A 25,594-nucleotide genomic window follows, 5' to 3' on the forward strand; every position below is an offset into this window, starting at 1 on the left:
TACATTTTCTCTTCCACATTACATGCACACTCAATGCACCTGGCCTAAAGTCAAGCTCACCACATGTTTTTGATATCTTAAGAGCAGAAAAATGCATGATGATGAAACGACTGTGCTGAACTACGTTATTCACTGCCATAAGCCTGCAATGGCTGGGCTGGGCTATATTATTCATAGCCATCAGGTTCAAATGGCTGTGTGGAGTTAAGTTATTTAGTGCTTTGCAGCTGCTTTAGTGCAGCTCAGGGAGCTGAATTGAGTCCATATGGAGCAGGACCTTACTTTAATGTCCAATAAACCACATGCTGATGAACATTTCCGCCATGTCGGGTTTGGCTGGGGCTCTCTGTGGGTATTGTGGAAAAATGAACATTATCTCCCTCTAAAATCCCCCTCTTCCTTTCTCTCCTTCTCTTTCACAGGGTGATCTGGAGGACCATAGAAACTTGGAGTCCCATCGCTGTCTTGATTCCCCTTTACTGGTCCATTGCTCAGGTCCAGGGATCTGTACGTAGCTGGATACATAGACAGTGTGGTTGCAGAGCTCACAGGCCTGCACCACATTGTCAGATCAACCAATCAACCTTTCATTTCAACCAATGACCCAGAGCATAGGAGCTTGGTGGTGGCTGGTGTGTCAAGACATTTGCACCCAGACACTAGTCCCTACTATCTTTTTACACTAAAGAACAAGCATAACAGTGACCGCTTGATCCTAGTTCTTCTGTCATCTGACTCCCTGTTTGTTTGTTTGTTCAGAGATTTGTAATTGGCCTGAGAGATACAATTAGCTCCTAGATGATATCAGCAGGAATGTATAGACTCCAGGACTTAACAAGATATATTACCCTCCATTGCAAACAATTTTGGGATTTTTTCCCCCCACCCCATAAGCATCAGACACACAATGCAGCCAGACCTTCTGTAACATATCTGTGAAATACATTATTATACGTCTGAGCAAGATTCAAGAAGTTGTCCCGCACTGTTGGAGACCCATATAGACCCAAGAATCACCTCATCACTGAGGGAGGAAATTAGTAGGAATGGTCTGTACTCTGTAGAGACTTGGCTCGCATCATTGCTCCTGGAATGGTTATGGTTTCAGCTATGAGAGAAGAAGAAATAAATCAGTGATGTCTGCCAAATGCTGTATATTACTCTACAATATGTATTTTGTCTGCTTTGTAAATTCTAAATTTGACACAAATCATAAAGCTGTGTCTACAGTCACAGTGCATCATTTAGAAAATGCAAAGACCGTGTATGAACAACACAATAACATCTGTACGTACCACATCCAGGAATTCACAATAAACAACTTCTCATTATGGTCAAAGATATTCATGCCCATGGTCAGACGGGGTTAAATGAATGGCTACAAAAGCACAGTGTAAAATTGAATTGAAATAGACTCAGACCAGGACACAACCCCTAGTTCATATCACAGAACATTAGATAGAGCAATAACTATGCTGTGCTGGTTGGATAAAGACAATTGTGTGACAATGCATGTGTGACACTGCTACTCCCTGTGGTAGGATTGCCTCCTTGTCATATTTAGGAAGAAACTGACTTTAAAATCACCCAGTCTGCCTTTCATTACATACTTCCTTTGTCTGACTTTTGAAGATCTCGCCCTCAGAACATAATGAAAAAGACATTGAACTAATCATGGCACACAGGAGGAAACAATAATAATATAATAATAATAAAACAACAGACATCCCCCCTCAAAAAATGTTCCGCTGATATTTCATTTCTCAGATCAAAGAATGCATGAGGAGTAGATGGCAATCAGAATGCTGCTGTTTCCATGGTTGTGTTTTTATGAGATTACATCAGAAACACAGCATGTGAGCATGATGAATAGATACATGCTCCCAATGGCTAAACTATTTATTTCTCCCACACCACTGCATACTGTTAGTATTCATAAGAATTGTAGTATTTTATTGTTGTTGGAGGAAACAGCATTACAATTTCTACCTGAGCTGTTTTATTTAGAATGAGTTGTCAAAACAAAGTCAATTAATCATTGTCTCAAGTCAAATGATTTCCCAATTTAGATGAATGGCAATTAACTGGCTAAATGTCTTGGTAAATGATAACAGCGCATGCTGCAGACAGTTGTGATGTGGGTGAAAAAAACATCCCTATTTCTGGTAGTTTGTGCATCAGTCATTTCTGTGATTGAGTTCTGTAGAATGTTTAAAGCTTATAGATAAAAAAATATATATTTCACCTTTATTTAACCAGGTAGGCCAGTCCTCATTTACAACTGCGACCTGGCCAAGATAAAGCAAATCAGTGCAGCAAAAACAACAACACAGAGTTACACATGGAATAAACAAACGTATAGTCAATAACACAATAAAGAAATCTGTATACAGTGTGTGCAAAATTAAGTAAGGAGGTAAGGCAATAAATAGACCAATAGTGGCAAAGTAATTACAATTGAACCATTTACACTAGAGTGACCTTTATTTTACCAGGCAAGTCAGTTAAGAACAAATTCTTATTTTCAATGATGGCCTAGGAATGGGGATGAGGTAGGTAGTTGATTGGATGGGCTACTTACAGATGGGCTGTGTACGGCTGCAGCGATCGGTAAGCTGCTCTGACAGCTGACGCTTAAAGTTAGTGAGGGAGATATAAGTCTCCAACTTCAGTGATTTTTGCAATTCGCTCCAGTAATTGGCAGCAGAGACCTGGAAGGAAAGGCGGCCAAACAAATTTTGGCTTTGGGGATGACCAGTGAAATATACCTGCTGTAGCGCATGCTACGGGTGGGTGTTGCTATGGTGACCAGTGAGCTGAGATAAGGAGGAGCTTTACCTAGCAAAGAATTATAGATGACCTGGAGCCAGTGGGTCTGGCGACGAATATGTAGCGAGGGCTAGCCGACTAGAGCATACAGGTTGCAGTGGTGGGTAGTATATGGGGCTCAGGTGACAAAACGGATGGCACTGTGATAGACTGCATCCAATCTGCTGAGTGGAGTGTTGGAGGCTATTTTGCAAATGACATCGCCGAAGTCGAGGATCGGTAGGATAGTCAGTTTTACGTATGTTTGGCAGCATAAGTGAAGAGGCTTTGTTTTTGCGAAAGGAAGCCGATTCTAGATTTAATTTTTAATTGGAGATGTTTAATATGAGTCTGGAAGGAGAGTTTACAGTCTAACCAGACACCTAGGTATTTAAAGTTGTTGATGCTAGTCGGGCAGTGAACGGTTGAAAAGCATGCATTTGATTTTACTAGCGTTTAAGAGCAGTTGGAGGCCACGGAAGGAGTGTTGTATGGCATTGAAGCTTGTTTGGAGGTTAGTTAGCACAGTGTCCAAGGAAGGACCAGAAGTATATAGAATGGTATTGTCTGCGTAGAGGTGGATCAGGGAATCGCACGCAGCAAGAGCGACATCCTTGATGTATACAGAGAAAAGAGTTGGCCCGAGAATTGAACCCTGTGGTACCCCCAAAGAGACTGCCAGATGTCCGGACAACATGCCCTCCTATTTGACACACTAAACTCTGTCTGCAAAGTAGTTGGTGAACCAGGCGAGGCAGTCATTAGAAAAACCAAGGCTATTGAGTCTGCCGATAAGAATACGGTGATTGACAGAGTCGAAAGCCTTGGCCAGGTCGATGAAGACGGCTGCACAGTACTGTCTTTTATCGATGGAGGTAACGATATCGTTTAGTACCTTGAGCATGGCTGAGGTGCATCCGTGACCGGCTCGGAAGCCGGATTGCACATTGGGATTCGAAATGGTCAGTGACCAAGTTTATTAACTTGGCTTTCGAAGACTTTAGATAGGCAGCGCAGGATGGATATAGATAGGTCTGTAACAGTTTGGGTCTAGGAATCCGGTGATGTAGTGGGAAAAAAGCAGTCCGATATGCTAAGGGCTCATATCGCTCTGTGCAGACCGGCAGGTATTATCTGGGCTATCCGGACTAAATCGGCTGGTGTCTGAGCTAAAGGTAAAGACCGCTAACAATGACTAAATAGCTAGTAGCTAATTAGCTGGCTAGATTCTGATGGAGGTTCCAGTTATAAGGTCTAAAAATAGCAGATCCGTACCACAGTGGGTGAGGCGGGTTGCAGGAAGGTATATTTAATTCAAAAAAGGAAAAAAGAGATTGAAATATAATTAAATGTATACAAAAAAACTGAAAGACTGAATATTTACATGGGACAAAAAAAAACACGTCTTACTGCTGCGCCGTCTTGGAAAACTGAGATGAAAGTGATGGATGAAAGGTTAGTGTCAGGGGAATCTAAAGCAAATGTGTCATAGGAAAACGGTAAGAGATGGGGCCCCACAGTCCAGTCTCGTCAACAGATAGCATGCTCTGATTTACACAACAGTTCCCTCAAGTGGTTGCATTAGACCACTACAGCATATATTTTTGTGTATGACAATTTGACTGGCGCCCTTATCTGTGCTACACATTTCCTAGGACCTAGCAGAATTATGTGAGATCCTTCACATTATGCATTTAAAAACTACTTTAGCTACTCAATGATCATTTGGGTACTAACTCTGTTTTTATTGTTAGACATTTCCTCTTCATAACAGCTCTTTTTTGAGGAACACATTCCCAAAACGACCTTCAAAGAGGAAGTGGCCTCTAGTCTGAGCTAATGCCTTTCCTATATGCATGGTTCAGAATACCAGCAGTGATGTCCTCTTACAATATGGGGCATTCAGTATGAGGGGAACTCACAAAAATGTACAGCAGTTAAGGCCTAGATTCCATCAGATCAAGTGTAAACCCTCGCAAGCCGACACCCTCATTGCTGATGTTTTGGCGGTGTGTTGACACTGATGGTTTCTCGGAACTGATGAAGTCTATGGTTGTGGCTCGATTATAGTGGCATGTTAGGAGAATTAGGTTAAGGTTAGGAAAAGGGTTAGGGTTAGGCCAAGCTAAAATCCTGTACTTCATTTAGCCACAACTGTAGAAAACATCAATTTCGAGAAACCATCAGTGTCACAACAATGGGAGCCGCTTGTGGACTTAATGACAGCTCTTTAGGCTTACCTCTAACCCCTGCTCATAACACTACAGTTATCCATTTATCATTACTCCAAATCTACCATCTACAAATGGATTATAAGAAATGGGCACTTCATATCTAGCAGCATTTTAGTGCTGTCTGCCACAAAGCGGAGGCACTGTAATGCAAATTGAACCTTGGGCCCTTAATCATAAAGTGTCTCAGTGTTCGATTGTTGATCTAGGTTTAGGTCCCCATGTCCATGGAATCTGATATTCATTATGACCTAAAAGGCTAAACTGATCCTAGATCATTAGTCCTACTCTGAGTAGCTTCATGAATATGGGCAGATGGCTCATGTTGTGCTCTCACTGCAGTCAGGTCAAAGAGAAACAATAGAATAACTTTAATGTTCCAGCCACAACTTTGTCAATGTAAATGCATATTGAAAAAATGGGAAGGATATTGAATGGGGTTCTTTACATTGTGATATTATATGATAATGACATGGTCATTGGTAGAAACTTTTATCTAAAGTGAATTATATTGCAATTGCCAGTGATACTTACATTCAGTATGTGGCCCATGTGGGGCGGTAGGTAACCACCCCACATGGTAGCCTAGTGGTTAGAGCGTTGGACTAGTAACTGTTCTGCCCCTGAACAAGGCAGTTAACCCACTGTTCCTAGGCTGTCATTGAAAATAAAAATGTGTTCTTAACTGACTTGACTGGTAAAAAAAAGGTAAAATAAATGTGTGAATCAACTCCAACCCCCTAGTGTTGACAGCACCTTGCTCTAACCCACACAGTAGCCTAGCCAGTTGTAAACCTGTGGATATACTTTATTGGTGAATTGTAAGCCATTTACAAACCCTCCATAGATCATAATGTAGCGTTTCTACCAACCTGCCATTTGTTGTTATTGTATTGACCAAAAGTAGGAAGACCAAGGAAATATAATAAGAACACTAACAAAACAATAGGGTTGCTGCACCTGCTAGGACCCCTAATAAAATGTAACTCACATTAGGGTACATCATGTCAAGCAGTTTTTAATTACACAAAAAAATCCATTGCTGTGACATATGTGTAGGCATATAGGCCTAATATATATATATATATACATACATACATATACATATATATATATATACACAGGCACTGTGGTAGACTGCATCCAATTTGTTGAGTAGAGTGTTGGAGGCTATTTTGTAAATGACATCGCCGAAGTCGAAGATTGGAGATGTTTATAGTGAGTCTGGAAGGAGAGTTTACAGTCTAACCAGATACCTAGGTATTTGTAGTTGTCCACATATTCTAAGTCAGAACCGTCCAGAGTAGTGATGCTGCAGGTGCGGGCAGCGAGCGGTTGAAGAGCATGCATTTAGTTTTACTTGCATTGAAGAGCAGTTGGAGGCCACGGAAGGAGGGTTGTATGGCATTGAAGCTCATCTGGAGGTTAGTTAACACAGTGTCCAAAGAAGGGCCAGAGGTATACAGAATGGTGTCGTCTGCATAGAGGTGGATCAAATAATCACCAGCAGCAAGAGCGACATTATTGATGTATACAGAGAAAAGAGTCGGCCTGAGAATTGAACCCTGCAGCACCCCCATAGAGACAGCCAGAGGTCCGGACAACAGGCCCTCCGATTTGACATACTGAACTCTTATCAGAGAAGTAGTTGGTGAACCAGGCGAGGCAGTCATTTGAGAAACCAAGGTGTTGAGTCTGCCAATAAGAATGTTGTGATTGACAGAGTCGAAAGCCTTAGCCAGGTCGATGAATACGGCTGCACAGTAATGTCTCTTATCACGCCAGGGTAGTGGGTTCGATTCCCGGGACCACCCATACGTAGAATGTATGCACACATGACTGTAAGTCGCTTTGGATAAAAGCGTCTGCTGAATGGCATATATATTATCGATGGCGGTTATGATATCATTTAGGACCTTGAGCGTGGCTGAGGTGCACCCATGACCAGCTCTGAAACCAGTTTGCATCGCGGAGAAGGTATGGTGGGATTCGAAATGGTCGGTAATCTGTTTGTTAACTTGGCTTTCGAAGACCTTAGAAAGGCAGGATAGAATAGTTATAGGTCTGTAGCAGTTTGGGTCTGGAGTGTCTCCCCCTTTGAAGAGGGGGATGACCGCTGCAGCTTTCCAATCTTTAGGAATCTCTGACGATACGGATAAATATACACTACCGTTCAAAAGTTTGGGGTCACTTTTTTGTCCATTAAACTAACATCAAATTGATAAGAAATACAGTGTAGACATTGTTAAAGCAGTGAGTGAGTCGAGATCCGTCAGTAGTTCTCGGGCTGCCTTTACCTCCTCCAATAATCCGTGCAGTTACGTGTCGAACAGCGCTTCCGGGTTCCAAGTACCCTACTTTGCTAGCATGCGGAACTCCACCGCGTCGTCTGCCACACTGAGGGAGTCCTGCTGAAGCTGGAGTAACTTCCGGGTAGCCTCTCTCCCGGACACCGGAGCCTCGAAAACCTTTCTCACCTCCGCCATGAATACCTCCAGACTGAGGCAGAAGGCGGTCTTCTTGTTGCTCCCACACTGCCATAACCCAGGCGAGTGCCCTCCCGGACATCAGCGCACGATTGTACGCTATATTTGAGCGGCCCGAGGGGAACAAAAAAGGCTGCAATACACTGCAAAACTTTTACCAAGAAGGTAAACAGGAAGATTGCCTTGAAAGTCATGAAGTAGCTTTTCAGACCTTTTGCCTCAGATTTGGCTTCGTTTTTCAGGCTGCAGGTAGCAAAAGGCATGTCTAGGGCAAGTTGCCATTGGTCAGAGCGCAGCAATAAACGCACTCCATCAGGTGTTAGAAAGACAGTGAAGACAGCAGCCAGTCTTTTCCTTGAGAATGGCTCATCGCTCTGGGCTGGCACTGAACAGATTGTAAAGACGATTCACACATCCAAAAAAGGTTGATACTTCTGGGCACAACTGAGCTGCATGTACACCCACAAGATTAAGAGTATGGGAGGCACAAGGTGAGTATGTGGCCAGTGGATTATTTTGCAATATGTGTGCATGAACTCCCTTCACTTTGCTTGACATATTTGCGCCATTGTCATAGCCTTGACCATGGCAATCTGCTATGTCAATACCGTGCCCCTCTAATGCACTCAAAATCATTTCAGAAATTTCACTGCCTGTCTTTCTAGAAAAGACTTTAAATTCAAGAAAACATTCCGTTATTTCCATTCACCAGTTCCCTGAACTTGATCTTTGTGTACATATCTCACCAATAATACATTTAGCTCAGTATGGAAAATGTCTGGGGTTCACATATCACATATGTAATAGATTGCATCTTCTCTTTCATAAAGTATTGTTTTCAAAACCCTTTGACCACATATTCCTATCAACTCGTTTTGGCTCTCAGGGCTGAGGTAATGAGTCATTTGTGTTCACTATTAAGTTTCATTAAATAATACCCGCAAAACACCTATCTCAACGTCAACAGTGAAGAGGCGACTCCAGGATGCTGGCCTTCTAGACTGAGTTCCTCTGCCCAGTGTCTGTGTTCTTTTGCCCATCTTAATCTTTCATTTTTATTGTCCAGTCTGAGATATGGATTTTTCTTTGCAACTCTGTCGAGAAGGCCAGCATCCCGGAGTGGCCTCTTCACTGTTGACGTTGAGACTGGTGTTTTGCGGGTACTATTTAATAAAGCTGCCAGGACTTGTGAGGCGTCTGTTTCTCAAACTAGACACTAATGTACTTGTCCTCTTGCTCAATTGTGCACCGGGGCCTCCCACTCCTCTTTCTATTATGGTTAGAGCCAATTTGGGCTGTTCTGTGAAGGGAGTAGTACACAGCGGTGTATGAGATCTTCAGTTTCTTGGCAATTTCTTGCGTGGAATAGCCTTCATTCATTCCTCAGAACAAGAATAGACAGATGAGTTTCAGAAGAAAGTACTTTGTTTCTGGACATTTTGAGCCTGTAATCGAATCCACAAATGCTGATGTTCCAGATACTCAACTAGTCTAAAAAAGGAAAGTTTCTACACCTGCTTCTACACCTGCATTGCTTGCTGTTTGGGGTTATCAGGGTTTCTGTACATTACTTTGAGATATCAGCTGATGTACGTAGGGCTATATAAATAAATCTTATTTGATTTGATTCAAGAGACCTAGCTCATTCGTTGGAGTGAGTACTCTGGTGGGCCTTAAATATTTTTTTTTTGTCGCCTCTTGCTCTCCCCTCTCTCCGTGCCATCCTGTGGTGGGGTGACCAGTCCAAGTCTCTCCAGGTACTCATCGACTCGGGGGCCGATTTGAGTCTCATGGACGTTACCCTGGCGTCCAAGCTGGGCATCCCTACACAATCCCTTTCCATTCCCATGGATGTTAGAGCGTGGGACTGGTGCACTATAGGACAGGTCACCCACCAGACCACACCCATCAACCTACGAGTGTCGGGGAACCACAGCGAGATTATCAAATTTTGGCATTGGCATTCTCTTGGCTCCAGCAACACAATCCCTCCATTGACTGGGCTACTGGCGCCAACGTGGGCTGGAGCCTGTCCTGCCACACTGATTTCTTAGAATCAGCTATGCCTGCCCCGGGACATCTTCCTGGGGGCTTGGAAATTGCCCCGGACCTCTCCGCCAGCTCCGCAGAGTACCAGGACCTCCGGGAGGGGTTTTGTATGGCACGGGCCTCTTCGCTCCGCAGCACCGACTGGTATCTAAGAAGGTCAAGCCCGAGGCGCTGGCACACCACTATAGTGCCCTCGGCTACTACCCCGGAAGCTGAGACCCCCCCCCGCTCCAAGATCATTAGCCCCTCTGTTGCCCAGTAACTTCCATATTTGTCCTACCTTTTCTGTGTCTAGAATGAAAACCATGTCTGACTGCCCCTTGTCTCCTGTTTCCCCACTCCCCCGTCTCATCAATGGCCGACCGGCGTACATGGTGAGACGCCTCCTGAAGGTTCGACCTCGGGACAGTGGATTCCAATACCTGGTTGACTGGGAGGGTTATGGTCCGGAGGGGAGGTGCTGGGTCTCCGCTGGGGACATCCTGGCACCAGGCGTCATCTCTGACTTCCAGCGCTGGCACCCCGCTCAACCAGGAATGCGCCCAGGTAGGACGCCAGGTGGTGTCCCTAGAGGGTGGGTACTGTCACACCGTGATCTGTTTCACCTGTCCTTCTGCTTGTCTCCACCCCCTTCCAGGTGTCGCCCATCTTCCCCACTTATCCCATGGGGAATTCAAACCTGTGTTCTCTCTGTCTGTGCGAGTTCATCTTGTTTGTTCAAGTCAACCAGCGTTTTCTCAGCTCCTGTTTTTTCCCTGTCTCTATTTTCTCCTCCTCCTGGTGTTGAACCTTGCCTGGCCTATCTCTGAGCCCACCTTCTTCCTGCTGTCCTGTCCCTTTGCCGCTCCTCTGGATTATCGACCCCTGCCTGCCTTGACTTGTCGTTTGCCTGCAATAAACATTGTTACTTCAACACAGACTGCACTTTGGTCTTACCTGAAACCTGATACCTAACCTTAAAGATTCGGAGTTAATGGCTCAATTTAACCTTAAATACTTATACATTTGACATTTTCAGCAACTTTTAAATTTGAAGTTTGAGAAACATGGACTGTGACAGCTAGTTGCTCACTGAATAGAAACAATACAATAACTTTCACGTTCCAGCTACTTCTACTTTTTCCACTGTATTTGCACATTGAAATAATGGGAATGATATTGAATTGGGTTCTTTACATTGTGATACCATATGATAATGATATGGTCATTGGTAGACGCTTTCATCTAAAGCTACTTATATTACAATTGCCAGTGACACATACAGTGTCTTTAGAAAGTATTTAGACCCCTTGATGTTTTCCACATTTCATTACATTACAGCCTTATTCTAAAATGGATAAAATAAGAAAAATCCTCCTCATGACAAAGCAAAAACAGGTTATTAGACATTTCTGCTAATTCATTTTTTATAATAAGGCAATGACATAACAAAATGCAGAAAAAGTCAAGGAGTCTGAATACTTTCTGAAGGCACTGTATCTAAAGCTACTTATATTACAATTGCCAGTGATACATACATTCAATATGTGGCCCATGTGGGAATCAACTGCAACCCCCTAGTGTTGCCAGCACCATGCTCTCACCCACATAGCCTGTTCAAACCCCCTATAGGATATCCTTTATTTAGAACTTGTAAGCCATTTAGAAACCCTCCATAGATCATAATGTATGGGTTCTGTTGTGTAAATTCTTACACATGGACACTCAAAGTCAATTATCAATGAATCACTCTATTGTCAGCAAGCTAGAGAGGTCACAGTCAAACTTGTATGCATAAAGTACCGGTCTGAAGTGAGCTCTAACGGGCAGTCCCGTTAGTTCCCTTATATACTGAAAAGTTAGATTTGCATTATTTAGCTTATTCATCATTCATAATTAATGTTTGCTTCATTCATGTGACAACCGATACTGGGTCATGCATGTGACAGACCAATACCTCACAATGCTTCTTCTCTCTAAGCTGAGACCTTGAAACTGAGATATCCCTTTCCCTAAACAATGATCTGGGTGTACTGCCAAATTGCAGATACTGACAGTGAGGATTCGTTTAATCAGGCACTTGCATGAACATAGAAATTAGTTTATAGAAAAGCACAAACATAGAACACCGAAATTGGTAAATAGAAAAGCACCAACAAAATGTTTTCCATCACAGTTCTACCAACCTGCTAGGACCCCTAATAAAATATAACTCACATTTGGTTACATCATGCCAAGCAGTTTTTTATTTAAAAAAAAACCTAATCCATCGGTCTGACATACGTGTAGGCATATAAGCCTACAATATGTCAGTTGATGGAAGAATGTTTTTGCTGGTTGATTAAGGGGTTGGATTGCTTGTCTCGATAGGTCCTCACACGGTATCGCTCCTCATTGCTGAGCAGTAGGGACTTGGACTGTGATCACCGGCTAGAAGAGAGAACTCACACACTCAATTAAGACGTTATAACAGTCATGTTATAACAACACAGATTATCTGGTCAAATACAATATTTCAATGATGAGAACAGGCCACTCAGCCCATTCTAGCCACACCACAGGCATAGTATTGGTAGGCCTCCAACCTAACTTTGCATTTCAAGGCGATGTCTGTTGTAGGCAGGGATGGACTGCATGACATTGGACAATTTCTTCCCCTTGTTATCCTCATCATTAGCCAAATCATGATAATTCTGCACTAAAATCCCAATTTAGACTGGACCATTTGCCAATGGACTCGTCTGGCATTTGCCAGATCTGACTATGGACAGTTTTATTCTGATTCTAGAGGTTCCATTTCCACACTGACTCACCATTCGTTGTCCCGGGGAGCAGCAGTTGACCACCTTGCAGCAGTAGGCAGCCAGCGTGACAGAGATAGCGATGATAGCAGTTTGTATCAGGATCAACTCAGCAAAGTAATGAGTAGCAGAATTCTGTTGACAAGAATTGGAGCATTGTGTACTTTCTTTGATGTTTTTTTCCCATTGTACGACATGCACTACATGACCAAAAGTATGTGGATACCTGCTCGTCGAACATCTCATTCCAAAATCATAGGCATTAATACGGAGTTGGTCACCCTTTGCTGCTATAACAGCCTCCACTCTTCTGGGAAGGCTTTCGACTAGAGGATGGAACATTGCTGCGGGGACTTGTATCCATTCAACCACAAGAGCATTATTGAGGTTGGGCACTGATGTTAGGAGATTAGACCTGACTTGCAGTCGGCATTCATCCCAAAGGAGTTCGATGGGGTTGAGGTCAGGGCTCTTTGCAGGCCAATAAAGTTCTTCCACACCGATCTCGACAAACCACTTCTGTATGGACCTTGCTTTGTGCATGGGGGCATTGTCATCCTGAAACAGAAAAGGGCTTTCCCAAACTTATGCCACAAAGTTAGACGAACAGATTAGTCTAGAATGTAATTGTATTCTATAGTGTTAAATGTCCCTTCACTGGAACTAAGAGGCCTAGCCCAAACAATGAAAAACAGACCCAGACCATTATTCCTCCTCCACTAAACATTACACTATGCATTGGGGCAGGTAGCATTCTCCTGGCATCCACCAAACCCAAATTCGTTCGTCGGACTGCCAGATGGTGAAGTGTGATTCATCACTCAAGAGAACGCGTTTCCACTGCTCCAGAGTCCAACGGCAGTGAGCTTTAACCACTCCAGCCGACGCTTGGCATTGTACGTCGCGATCTTAGGCTTGTGTGCGGATGCTCGTCAGCACGATGAACAGTTCTCGTGCTGATGTTGATTCTAGAGGCAGTTTGGAACTCTGCAGTGAGTGTTGCAACTGTGGACATAATTTTTTTTACCCACTACGTGCTTCAGCACTTGGCGGTCCCATTCTGTGAGCTTGTGTAGCCTACCACTTTGTGGCTGAGCCGTTGTTGCTCCTAGATATTTCCACTTCAAATTAACATCACTTACTGTTGACGGACAGCTCAAACAGGGCAGAAATTAGACGAACTGACTTCGTAAGTGGAATCCTATGACGATGCAACGTTGAAAGTCAGTGAGCTCTTCAATAAGGCCATTCTACTGTCAATGTTTGTCTATGGAGATTGCATGGCGGTGTGCTCGATTTTATACAGCTGTCAGCAACGGGTGTGGCCGAAATAGTTGAATCCACTCATTTGAAGGGGTGTCCACATACTATACTTTTATATGTATTGTGTATTTGTCTCTACACATCCAATAAGTAATATTTGCATGTAGCATTTCATAGGACATTCTCAATCTCAGCCCACTTGAACATTTAATATAAGCATCACTTTAGCATTTACAGTGCATTCGGAAAGTATTCAGGCCCTTTGACTTATTCCACATTTTGTTACGTTGCAGCCTTATTCTAAAATTGATTAAGTAAATGTTTTCCCACATTAATCTACACATAACACACACCCTATTTACATAAGTATTCAGACCCTTTTGTATGAGACTCGAAATTTAGCTCAGGCGCATCCTGTTTCCATTGATCATCCTTGAGATGTTTCTACAACTTGATTAGAGTCCACCTGTAGTAAATTCAATTGATTGGACATGATTTGGAAAGGCGTACACACTTTCCAAATCATATATAAGGTCCCACAGTTTACAGTTCATGTCAGAGGAAAAACCAAGCCATGAGGGCGAAGGAATTGTCCGTAGAGCTCTGAGACAGGATTGCACAGATCTGGGGCAGGGAACCAAAACATTTCTGCAGCATTGAAGGTCCCCAAGAACACAGTGGCCTCCATTCTTAAATGAAATAAGTTTGTAACCACCAAGGCTTTTCCTTGAGCTGGCCACCTGGCCAAACTGAGCAATCGGGGGAGAAGGGCCTTGGTCAGGGAGGTGACCAAGAACGCGATGGTCACTCTGATAGAGCTCCAGAGTTCCTCTGTGAAGATGGTAGAACCTTCCAGAAGGACAACTATCTCTGTATCACACCAACAATCAGGCCTTTATGGTGGCCAGACAGAAGCCAATCCTAAGTAAAAAGGCACATGACAGCCCACTTGGAATTTGCCAAAAGGTACCAAAAGGACACAGACCATGAGAAACAAGATTCTCAGGTCTGATGAAATCAAGATGAACATTTTTGGCCTGAATGCCAAGCTTCACGTCTAGAGAAATGCTTGCACCATCTCTACGGGGAAGCATGGTTGTGGCAGTAACTGTTATTCAGTGGCATGGACTGGGAGACTAGTCAGGTTTGAGGGATAGATGTATGGATCAAAGTACAGAGAGATCCTTGATTTAAGAAAAACCTGCTCCAGAGAGCTCAGAACCTCAGACTGGGGCAAAGGTTCACCTTCCAACAGAACAATGACCCTACACACACAGTCAAGATAACGCAGAAGTGATTTGAGACAAGTCTCTGAATGTCTTTGAGTGACCCAGCCAGAGTCTGGACTTGAACCCAATTGAACATCTCTTAAGAAAATAGCTGTGCAGCGACTCTCCCTATCCAACCTGACAGAGATTGAGAGGATCTGCAGAGAAGAAGGTGGGAAACTCCCCAAATACAGGTGTGCCAGCTTACAAGAAGATGTAAGGCTGTAATCACTGCCAAAGGTGCTTCAACAAGGTAATGAGTAAAGGGTCTGAATACTTATGTAAATGTGATATTTCTGTTTTACATTTTTTTATACATTTGCAAGAAAATGATAAAAAAAACTGTTTTTGCTTTGTCATTATGGGGTATTGTGTGCCGATTGATTAGGGGGGAAAACAATTTAATACATTTTAGAACAAGGCTGTAACGTAATAAAACATGGAAAAAATCAAGGGTTCTGAATACTTTCTGAATGCACTGTACATTGAACAATAACCAACACATACTGATATAGTGACTGTAAATACTCACATTAAATAAAACGCAAGTCTTGTAGTAATCAGTGAGGTTCCCTTCACCATATTTCCAACAGACATAACTGGGTGCTTCCATTCTTGCCACAGAGACGATCAAGTTGAACACTGATGCTACACAGGCCACTACCTGCATCCCCAGACAGGCCTTCAGCTGAGACAGAAGGAGAAGAGGAGAAGAGAAGAAATACCACTGCTACAGTATATCTCACGTTGTTCCTTAAAGAACTTGTACACTTACAAATTGCAAAACTTACAGTGGGAAGATGGAGATTCTGTGCAGCTATGGCCAAACTACCAGCTATGATCACCTGTAGAAATTACAACAGTAAGAAACATGTCAACCTCAAGACTCAACACTCAGCTCTTTAAATTGCTTGTCTTTTAACATCAATCAAGTGAGTAGAACATGTATGGTGGGCACTCACAAACACTGATCCAATGATTTGTGGTGGGTCTAGAACCACTTCGCTCAAGCCGTTGGTGAGAATGACAATGACAGAACTGATATAGAACACACTGAGGGCAATCTGAGTCACCTGAGGGGGAGGAGAGAGTGGTGAAATAAAATTAACTACAGATTGTTATGAATAACATTTCATAGATTATAAAACATTATAGTGACATTTCATTGGATTGCCAGACCACACTTCATGTATTTGCTCAGGATGTTTTACCCCCAGTGCTTTGGGTTGAGACTCCAGGTACTTCTGTTTTTGGTGAGGATTCCTCTGAAATGTCACCGCGACAAGTGGACCCTCTACACCAGGAACAGCCTCTTCATCTGAAAAGAGCATTTGAGAAAACTGTCTAGCAATAGACTGCTGCAGCTACTGCAATACAACCCGATTTAAATGTTTTTTTGGGAGCAGCATATTGAGACGATTTCTGTTCACATGGAAATGTTCTGGTATGAGATTGTTTTTATTTTTAAAGCAAACATGCAGATCAGAGTCCAGATTGTCTTGTTTTTACTAACCATGGAATTAAATTATATTTGTTTTACCTGCCATAACTGTTGGATGCTATTAAGATCTCTGAAATCTTCGATAATCTTTAAAATAGTCTACTTTTGACTTCCTTGACGAAATTCAGAGAAAAACCACCAACGCCCCTGAACTCTTTGTGTGCCCCGTTATTTTGTATGCAATCCCGCCCCCTTGTTGTCAGAGGAATTTGACCCCTCTCTAGGCCCACACACTCCTCCCCTTAACTGTTAGATTTCCTCAGTGCAGGACAGGACATTCTAACTGATGTTTTCTACTGGCAAATTGTTGTAGACTATGTCTATGTTCAAAATTATACCTTAAGTAGTGCACTATATAGAGAAAAGGGTGCCAAGTTATGTTGTATTTAGGGTAGGGTGCCATTTGTGACACAGTCTGTCTTTAGATTATCCATCTAATGAGGTAGGTTGATAGGAGTCAGAGTCAGGTTGTTGTTTCCCTGTAGAACATTCTCATGAAGAACAGAGGACTGAAAAACTACATTCAACTGATGGCCTAAATTCATTTTCCTCAACTCCATGATTATCCACAAACACATTATTTATCTGAGAGGAGACATTAAATAAGGGTCTTGTCATTTACTCTACAGCTGTAGACACACAAGCAGAGCAAAGTTTAAGATAAGATTATTGCGCTGGGACTATGTTACTCTGGTGTGAAGCACAAAAGTCACTGGCTCTATAGTAGCAGTTAGGAGAATTAAAGTAGCAGGTTAGGAGAATTAACGTTGCAGCTTAGCAGTTTTAAAATATCAGTTTAGGAGAATTGAATTATCAGGTTAGGAGAATTAGGTTAAGGTTTGGAGAAGGGTTAGGCTTAGCTAAATGCTGTACTCTCGCCACAACTGTAGAAGCCATCAGTTCTGAGAAACCATCAGTGTCACCACACCTGGAGCTGCTTGTGGATTTGACAGGTCTAAAACGCTTCCCCCTCCTACACCGTCAAAACACCAGCAGGGTGTCGGCTAGCATGAATCTGAATTAATCGAGCCCTCAATCGTGCAATCACAGTAACATTATTGTTTCTGTTTATTCAGCTCTTGTATTTCATTCAGGTCTTTAGGCTTTGTATAAGATGTTATGCTCCACCCTTGCCCCTGTACCTCATACCTCTATCCCTTCCTCATAACACTATCGTTATCCATGAACCATTTCTACAAATCTACCATCTACAAATACATGTTTAGTGCCGTGGCAGCCACAAAGGAGTGGCATTGTAATACAATTTGGACCTCTGGGCCCGTATTCATAAAGCGTCTCAAGGTGGGAGTGCTGATCTAGGATCAGTTCCCTCCTGTCCACTGCACCGCCCGCAACCGTAGGGCTCTCCAGAGGGTGTTGTAGTCTTCCCAACGCATCTCCGGGGGCACACTGCCTGCCCTCCAGGACACCTACAGCAACCGATGTCACAGGAAGGCCATAAAGACCATCAAGGGCATCAAGCACCCGAGCCACGGCCTGTTCACCCCGCTTATCATCCAGAAGGCGAGGTCAGTACAGGTGCATCACATGTGCTGCTATCTCATGGTCATCAGACTTCTAAATAGCCATCACTAGCCGGCTACCACCTGGTTACCTCCCGGTTACTCAACCCTTTACCTTAGAGTCTGCTGCCCTGTATACATAGACATGGCAACACAGGCCAATTTAATAATGGAACACTTGTCACTTTGATAATGTTTACATACTGTTTTACTCATCTCATATGTATATAGTGTATTCTATAAGAATCTGCCTCTAATTCCATAGGTTGCATGTTCAAATCCAGCGATTGAACCTTTTACTTAGTTTTAAGCCTATCCCAAACCTTACACCTTACCTTAACCATTCGGAGTTAATGCCTAACCTAAATATTTGAGCGTTTATTCCTAAACTTAAACACTTTAAACACAAATTTGACATTTACAACAACTTCGAAATTTGATGTTTGAGAAATATGGACGAACGTCCAATTCTGATGTGAGTCTGTGAGAGCTAGTTGCTCAATGAATAGAAACAATAGAATAACTTTCATGTTCCAGCCACTCCTACTTTTTCACTGTACATGCACATTGAAATAATAGGAATGATATTGAATTGTGTTCTTTACATTGTGATACCATACGAAAATGATATGGTCATTGGTAAAAACCTATATGACTTCTATTACAATTGCCTGTGATACATACATTCAATATGTGGCCCATGTGTGAATCAACTGCAACCCCCTAGTGTTGACATCACCTTGCTCTAACCCACACAGTAGCCTAGCCGTTTTTAAACCTATGGATATACTTTATTGGTGTATTGTAAGCCATTTACAAACCCTCCATAGATCATATATAAGGGTTCTACCAACCTGACATTTATTGTTTTTTGCTGTTGTTTTTTTACAACTTTTTACCAATTGTTTGTGGAGATATTGACCAAAAGAAGGAAGACCCAGGAAATATAATAAGAACACTAACAAAACAATAGGGTTGCTGCACCTGCTAGGACCCCTAATAAAATGTAACTCACATTAGGGTACATCGTATCAAAGTTTTTAATTACAAAAAGAGTTCCATCAGGTGACTTATACTGAGTCCACAAAACATTATGAACACCTGTTCGTTCCTTGACATGATCTGATCAGGTCAGTCCAGGTGAAAGTTATGATCCCTTATTGATGACACTTCTTAAATCCCCTTCAGTCAGTGTAGATGAAGGGGAGGAGATGGGTTCAAGAATCATTTTTAAGCCTTGAGACAATTGAGATGTGGATTGTGTTTGTGTACCATTAAGAGGGTGAATGGGAAAAACAAAAGATTTAAGTGCCTTTGAACGGGGTATGGTAGTAGGTGCCATGTGCACCGGTTTGTGTCAAGAACTGCAGCGCTGCTGGGTGTTTCAAGCTAAACAGCTTCCTGTGTATATCAAGAAGGGTCCACCATCCAAAGGACATCCAGCCAACTTGACTCAGCTGTGGGGAGCACAGTGTTCTTAATATTTTGTGCACTCAGTGTATGTATAGATATATAGGCCTACAATATTTTAGTTGATGGAAGAATAACACATGTTTTTGCTGGTTAGTGAGAGAGTTGGATCTCTTGTCTTGATTGGTCCTCAAACTGCATCTCTCCTCATTGCTGAGCAGGAGGGACTTGGACTGTGATCACCGGCTAGAAGAGAGAACTCACACACTCAATTAAGACATTATAACCGTCATGTTATAACAACATTCAATCACTGATTATAATTCAGATGTTCTGTATCTGGTCAAATGCAATATTTGAACGATGAGAACAGGCCACTACCCCATTCTAGCCACACCACAGACATAGTATTGGTAGGCCTCCAACCAAACTTTGCATTTCAAGGTGATGTCTGTTGTCAGAAGGCAAGGACTGCAGTGGACCAGAAATTGGCCTAGTCATTTACAACTCACTGGAACATTTTCTTTCCCTTGTTGTTCCCATCATAAGCCAAATCATGATAATTCTGTGAGAAAACCCCAATTTAGACTGTCCCACTGGCCAATGGATCCGTCTGGTATTTGCCAGAACGTTTCTGATTTTAGAGGTTCCATTTCCACACTGACTCACCATTCGTTGTCCTGGAGAGCAGCAGTTGACCACCTTGCAGCAGTAGGCAGCCAGCGTGACAGAGATAGCGATGAGAGCAGTATTTATCAGGACCAACTCAGCAAGGTAATGTCCAGTAGAAGCCTGTTGACAATAATTGGAGCAATGTGTACTTTGTTTCATGTGTTTATTCCTATTGTATGACATATTTTCCTCTTTACACATTTAATTTGTAATATTTGCATGTGACATTTGATAAGTAATATTTGCATGTGACATTTCATAGGACATTCTTAATCTCAGCCCACTTTATCATCCAATATGATCATCTCTGTTTGAACATCCCCTTTTTCAATGTCAATTTACATTGAAGTATTTCCAACACATACTGACATATTGTCTGTACATACTCACAGTGATTGAATAGCAAGAATCATTGTGATCGGTGCTGTTGACTTCAACGTATTTCCAGCAGCCATAACCATATCCGTGTCCAGCCATGTCTGACACAGAGAAGATCAAGTTGATCACTGATGCTACACAGGCCACTACCTGCATCCCCAGACAGGCCTTCAGCTGAGACAGAGGGGGGAGAAGAGAGCAGCTGAGAGCAGAATAAATGCCACTGATACAGTATATCTCACCTGTTTTGTCAAAGAACATCTACACCTACAAATTGCATAACTTACAGTGGGAAGATGGAGATTCTGTGCAGCTATGGCCATACTACCAGCTATGATCACCTGTAGAAAGTACAACAGTACAAGTCACATCAAACTCATAGTCTCAACACTCAACTCTTTCATTTGCTCGTCTTTTAATATCAATCAAGTGAGTGCAGGGGGCACATGTATGGTGGCCACTCACAAACACTGATCCAATGACATGTGTTAAATCTTCAACCACCATGCTCATGCTGTTGGTGAACATGACAATGACAGAACTGATATAGAACGCACTGAGGGCAATCTGAGCCACCTGAGGGGAGAGGAGAGAGGGGTGAAGCTACATAATGAGCTACATATAAAATAACATTTCATAAATCATAATACATTATAGTGACCTTTAAATGGATTGCCAGACTACACAGACAACACTTCATTTATTTGCTCGGGATGATTTACCCCCAATGCTTTGGGTTCAGACTCCAGGTACTTCTGTTTTTTGTGAGGAGTTCTCTGAAAGGTCACTGCGACAAGGGGACCCTCTGCACCAGGCACGGCCTCTTCATCTGAAAATAACATTTTAGTAAACAGTCTTGCAATAGACTGTTGAACCTACTGCAATAGAATCCAATTGATCAAATAGATTGAAATGTTCTTTGGAAGAGCATATTGTGCAGATTGCTGTTCACATGCAAAGGTTCTTAACTATTACATTTCCTCAGTGCAGGACAAGACATTCTAACTGATGGCTTTTACTGGCAAATTGTTGTAGTTTATGTCTGTGTTCAAAATGACACTAAGTCGTGTCAGAGGAAGGCTCAAAAAAGATGACGTTTGTTTTTAAAGCAAACATGCAGATCAGAGACCAGATTGTCTTGTTTTTACTAACCATGCAATGCAATGATATTTGTTTTACCTGCCATAACTGTTGGATGTTATCAAGATCTCTGAAATCTTCGATAATCTTTCAAATAGTCTACTTTTGACTTCCTTGACGAAATTCGGAGCAAAATCACCAACGCCCCTCAACTCTTTGTGTGCCCCATTATTTTTTATCAAATCCCGCCCCCTTGTTGTCAGAGGAATTTGACCCCTCTCTACACACTCTACACATTTGACCCCTCCCACACACTCCTCCCCTTAACTGTTAGATTTCCTCAGTGCTGAACAGGAAATTCTAACTGATGGTTTTTACTGGCATATTGTTGTAGACTATGTCTATGTTCATAATGACATCCTAAGTAGTGTCAGAGGAAGGCCCAAAAAATGGTCAAAGACTCCAGTCACCCAAGTCATAGACTGCTGAACAATTAATCAAATTGCCACCCGGACAACTTGGCAGTAAGACTGCTGAACAATTAATCACATGGCCATCTGGACTATCATCAGCATAGCAGTGGAAGTGAACTTTACGATGTTGCAAGATCTCACCCAGGGGTAGGAGGAATATGGATTCTTCTGACAATAACTATTCATGATTGAGGAAGGTTTTTGCACATTAATGATTGATTTACAGGAATGAGGTCCAATATTTGAATAATCAATTAAATATATTCATAAATCTATTGCTTAAAGCTACGCGGTTCACTACAAATCGCTTATCAATCCATAATCATTTAGCAGTTGTGAGATGGATGCCTACTTTAAGTAATAATGAGAGTGTATCTAGTCACACTACATCAAGCTGACTTCAAACATAAATAACTAATACACAATGATAAATGCAGTATCAACATTGTTCTGAAACATGTTGGCTGGAGTTATGCTGTTATCTAATAACCAATACCGCTAGACTGTAATGACATAGCAGTTACATAGCAGTTATTATGGAAGTACAAAGTGATACCATGTTTCCTAATTTGTTTTAAAGTGAACAGTAAGAAAGCATTTTTATCCAGCCTGGCACTATCACACCTGAATTGACTGGCCAATGAAGCACAAATCCATTGATACAGCCTAATGCAATTTGTTGTATCTGCCTGAGATAGATTTCAAATCGACAGCAGATCTGCAATAATATCACACAATCTTCAGCGATAACACTCATACTATGATCCTATCACCAATGTATACTTATTAGCTTTCACATTAAATTAGAAACAGCAATATATACAAAGGTCATAAGTTTAGGGAGGCGTGCCCAGGGAGAAGGAGAGCTGATCCTTGTTTTTTTGTTCACCTTTATTTAACCAGGTAGGCTAGTTGAGAACAAGTTCTCATTTGCAACTGCGACCTGGCCAAGATAAAGCAGAACAGTGTGACACAGACAACAACACAGAGTTAGACATGGAGTAAACAATAAACAAACAAGTCAATGACACAGTAGAGAAAAGAAAGTCTATATACAGTGTGTGCAAAAGGCATAAGGAGGTAGGCAATAAATAGGCCATAGGAGCAAATAATTACAATTTAGTAGATTAACATTGGAGTGATAAATGAGCAGATGATGGTGTGCAAGTAGAGATACTGGTGTGCAAAAGAGCAGAAAAGTAAATCAAATAAAAACAGTATGGGGATGAGGTCGGTAGATTGGGTGGGCTATTTACAGATGGACTATGTACAGCTGCAGTGATCGGTTAGCTGCTCAGATAGTTGATGAGGGAAATAAAAGTCTCCAACTTCAGCGATTTTTGCAATTCGTTCCAGTCACTGGCAGCAGACAACTGGAAGGAAAGGCAGCCAAATGAGGTGTTGGCTTTGGGGATGATCAGTGAGATATACCTGCTGGAACGTGTGCTACGGGTGGCTGTTGTTATCGTGACCAGTGAACTGAGATAAGGCAAAGCTTTAGCATAGACTTATAGATGACCTGGAGCCAGTGGGTCTGGCGACGAATATGTAGCGAGGGCCAGCCGACTAGAGCATACAGGTCAGTTTTACTAGGGTAAGTTTGGCAGCTTGAGTGAAGGAGGCTTTGTCGTGAAATAGAAAGCCAATTCTAGATTTGATTTTTGATTGGAGATGTTTAATATGAGTCTGGAAGGAGAGTTTACAGTCTAACCAGACACCTAGGTATTTATAGTAGTCCACATATTCTAGGTCGGAACCGTCCAGGGTGGTGATGCTAGTCAGGCTGGGCGGGTGCGGGCAGTGATCGGTTTAAAAGCATGCATTTGGTTTTACTAGCGTTTAAGAGCAGTTGGAGGCCACGGAAGGAGTGTTGTATGGCATTGAAGCTCGTTTGGAGGTTAGTGAGCACAGTGTCCAAGGAAGGGCCAAAAGTATACAGAATGGTGTCGTCTGTGTAGAGGTGGATCAGGGAATCGCCCGCAGCAAGAGCGACATCATTGATATATACAGAGGAAAGAGTCGGCCCGAGAATTGAACCCTGTGGTACCCCCTTAGAGACTGCCAGAGGTCCGGACAACATGCCCTTTGATTTGACACACTGAACTGTCTGTAAAGTAGTTGGTGAACCAGGCGAGGCAGTCTTCAGAAAAACCAAGGCTATCGAGTCTGCCGATAAGAATACGGATTGACAGAGTCGAAAGCCTTGGTTGGGTCGATGAAGACTGCTGCACAGTACTGTCTTTTATCGATGGCGGTTATGATATCGTTTAGTACCTTGAGCGTGGCTGCCGGATTGCACAGCGGAGAAGGTACGGTGGGATTTGAAATGGTCATTGATCTGTTTATTAACTTGGCTTTCGAAGACTTTAGATAGGCAGGGCAGGATGGATATAGGTCTGTAACAGTTTGGGTCTAGGGTGTCACCCCCTTTGAAGAGGGGGATGACCACGGCAGCTTTCCAATGTTTAGGGATCTCGGACAGTACAAAAGAGAGGTTGAACAGGCTGGTAATAGGTGTTGCAACAATGGCGGCGGATAGTTTTAGAAAGAGAGGGTCCAGATTGTCTAGCCCAGCTGATTTGTACTGGTCCAGGTTTTGCAGCTCTTTCAGAACATCTGCTGGATATGGGTGAAGGAAAAGCTGGGGATGCTTGGGCGAGTAGCTGCGGGGGGGAGCTGTTGGCCGGGGTTGGAGTAGCCAGGAGGAAGGCATTGCCAGTCGTTGAGGGAGGCATGGCCAGCCGCTAGTTGGACCCTGGAGGCGCACTGGAGGCCTGGTGCGTGGTGCCGGCACTGGTGGTATCGGGCTGTGGACACGCACCTCAGGGCAAGTGCGGGGAGGAGGAACAGGGCGTACTGGACCCTGAAGGCGCACTGTAGGCACCTCAGGGCGAGTGCGGGGTGGGGCACAGGATACACTGGACCGTGGAGACGCATTGGAGATCCAGAACATAGAGCTGGCTCAATATGTCCTGGCTGAATGCCCATTCTAGCCTGCCAAATGCGAGGAGCTGGAATAGAGCGCACCGGGCTAGAATAGCTCACTGGAGACACCGTGAGCATCTCTGTATAACAGGTGCCTGACCAGTTACACGCTCCCCATGGTAAGCACGAGGAGTTGGCTCAGGTCTCCGACCTGACTCAGCCAATCTGTGCCTCCCCCCAAAGAAAATCTTGGGGCTGCCTCTCGGGCTTCCGTGCTGGCCATGTACCTTCATATCTTCGCTGTTCCTTTATTCTCCTGTACTTCTCCTCGTAGTATTGCCGTTCCACTTTCGCTGCCTCTAACTCCTCCTTAGGACTGCAATACTCCCCCGGCTGTGTCCAGGGTCCTTCTCCATCTAATATCTCCTCCCAGGTCCATTTCCCCATTAAGCGCTGTTCCCTCCTTTTCACGCTGCTTGATCCTGGTTTGGTAAGTTATTCTGTCACGTTCGTCATAACGAGGAGACCAAGGCGCAGTGTGATAAGAATACATTCTTTATTTACACAAAGAACACTAAACAAACTAACAAAACGACCGTGATGCTATAAGACACAAGTGCTGACAGGCAACTACACATAGACAATAACCCACCAAACCAAAATGGAAAATGGCATCCTCAATAGGATCCCCAATCAGAGACAACGATAAACAGCCGTCTCTGATTGGGAACTAATTCAGGCCACCAT

At 43.0% G+C, this 25,594-nt stretch overlaps 1 protein-coding gene and 1 long non-coding RNA gene across 3 annotated transcripts; one reads left to right on the top strand and one right to left on the bottom strand.

Moving 5' to 3' along the window:
• The first annotated feature begins 5,951 nt into the window (after positions 1-5,951).
• LOC118381072 (uncharacterized) lies at positions 5,952-16,373 on the top strand. Of its 2 annotated transcripts, none has more exons than XR_004824993.2 (2): positions 5,952-10,148; positions 15,479-16,373. It is a non-coding gene; the product is annotated as an uncharacterized LOC118381072 (long non-coding RNA). The 2 variants fall into 2 exon arrangements; XR_004824994.2 differs by having other exon boundaries at positions 15,510-16,373.
• Positions 16,374-18,931: 2,558 nt separating this feature from the next.
• Positions 18,932-21,696, bottom strand: LOC118381070 (uncharacterized). The gene is made up of 7 exons (XM_035768037.2): positions 21,549-21,696; positions 21,092-21,198; positions 20,835-20,945; positions 20,657-20,710; positions 20,382-20,543; positions 19,989-20,111; positions 18,932-19,565 (listed from the first exon to the last, which is right to left on the bottom strand). The coding sequence occupies exons 1-7, from the start codon at positions 21,553-21,555 to the stop codon at positions 19,527-19,529; spliced, it is 603 nt and encodes a 200-aa protein (XP_035623930.1). The 5' UTR covers positions 21,556-21,696; the 3' UTR covers positions 18,932-19,526.
• Positions 21,697-25,594: the final 3,898 nt, after the last annotated feature.

Source organism: Oncorhynchus keta, unplaced genomic scaffold (assembly GCF_023373465.1).
Source record: "Oncorhynchus keta strain PuntledgeMale-10-30-2019 unplaced genomic scaffold, Oket_V2 Un_contig_1587_pilon_pilon, whole genome shotgun sequence".
NCBI classification, from domain to species: domain Eukaryota; kingdom Metazoa; phylum Chordata; class Actinopteri; order Salmoniformes; family Salmonidae; genus Oncorhynchus; species Oncorhynchus keta.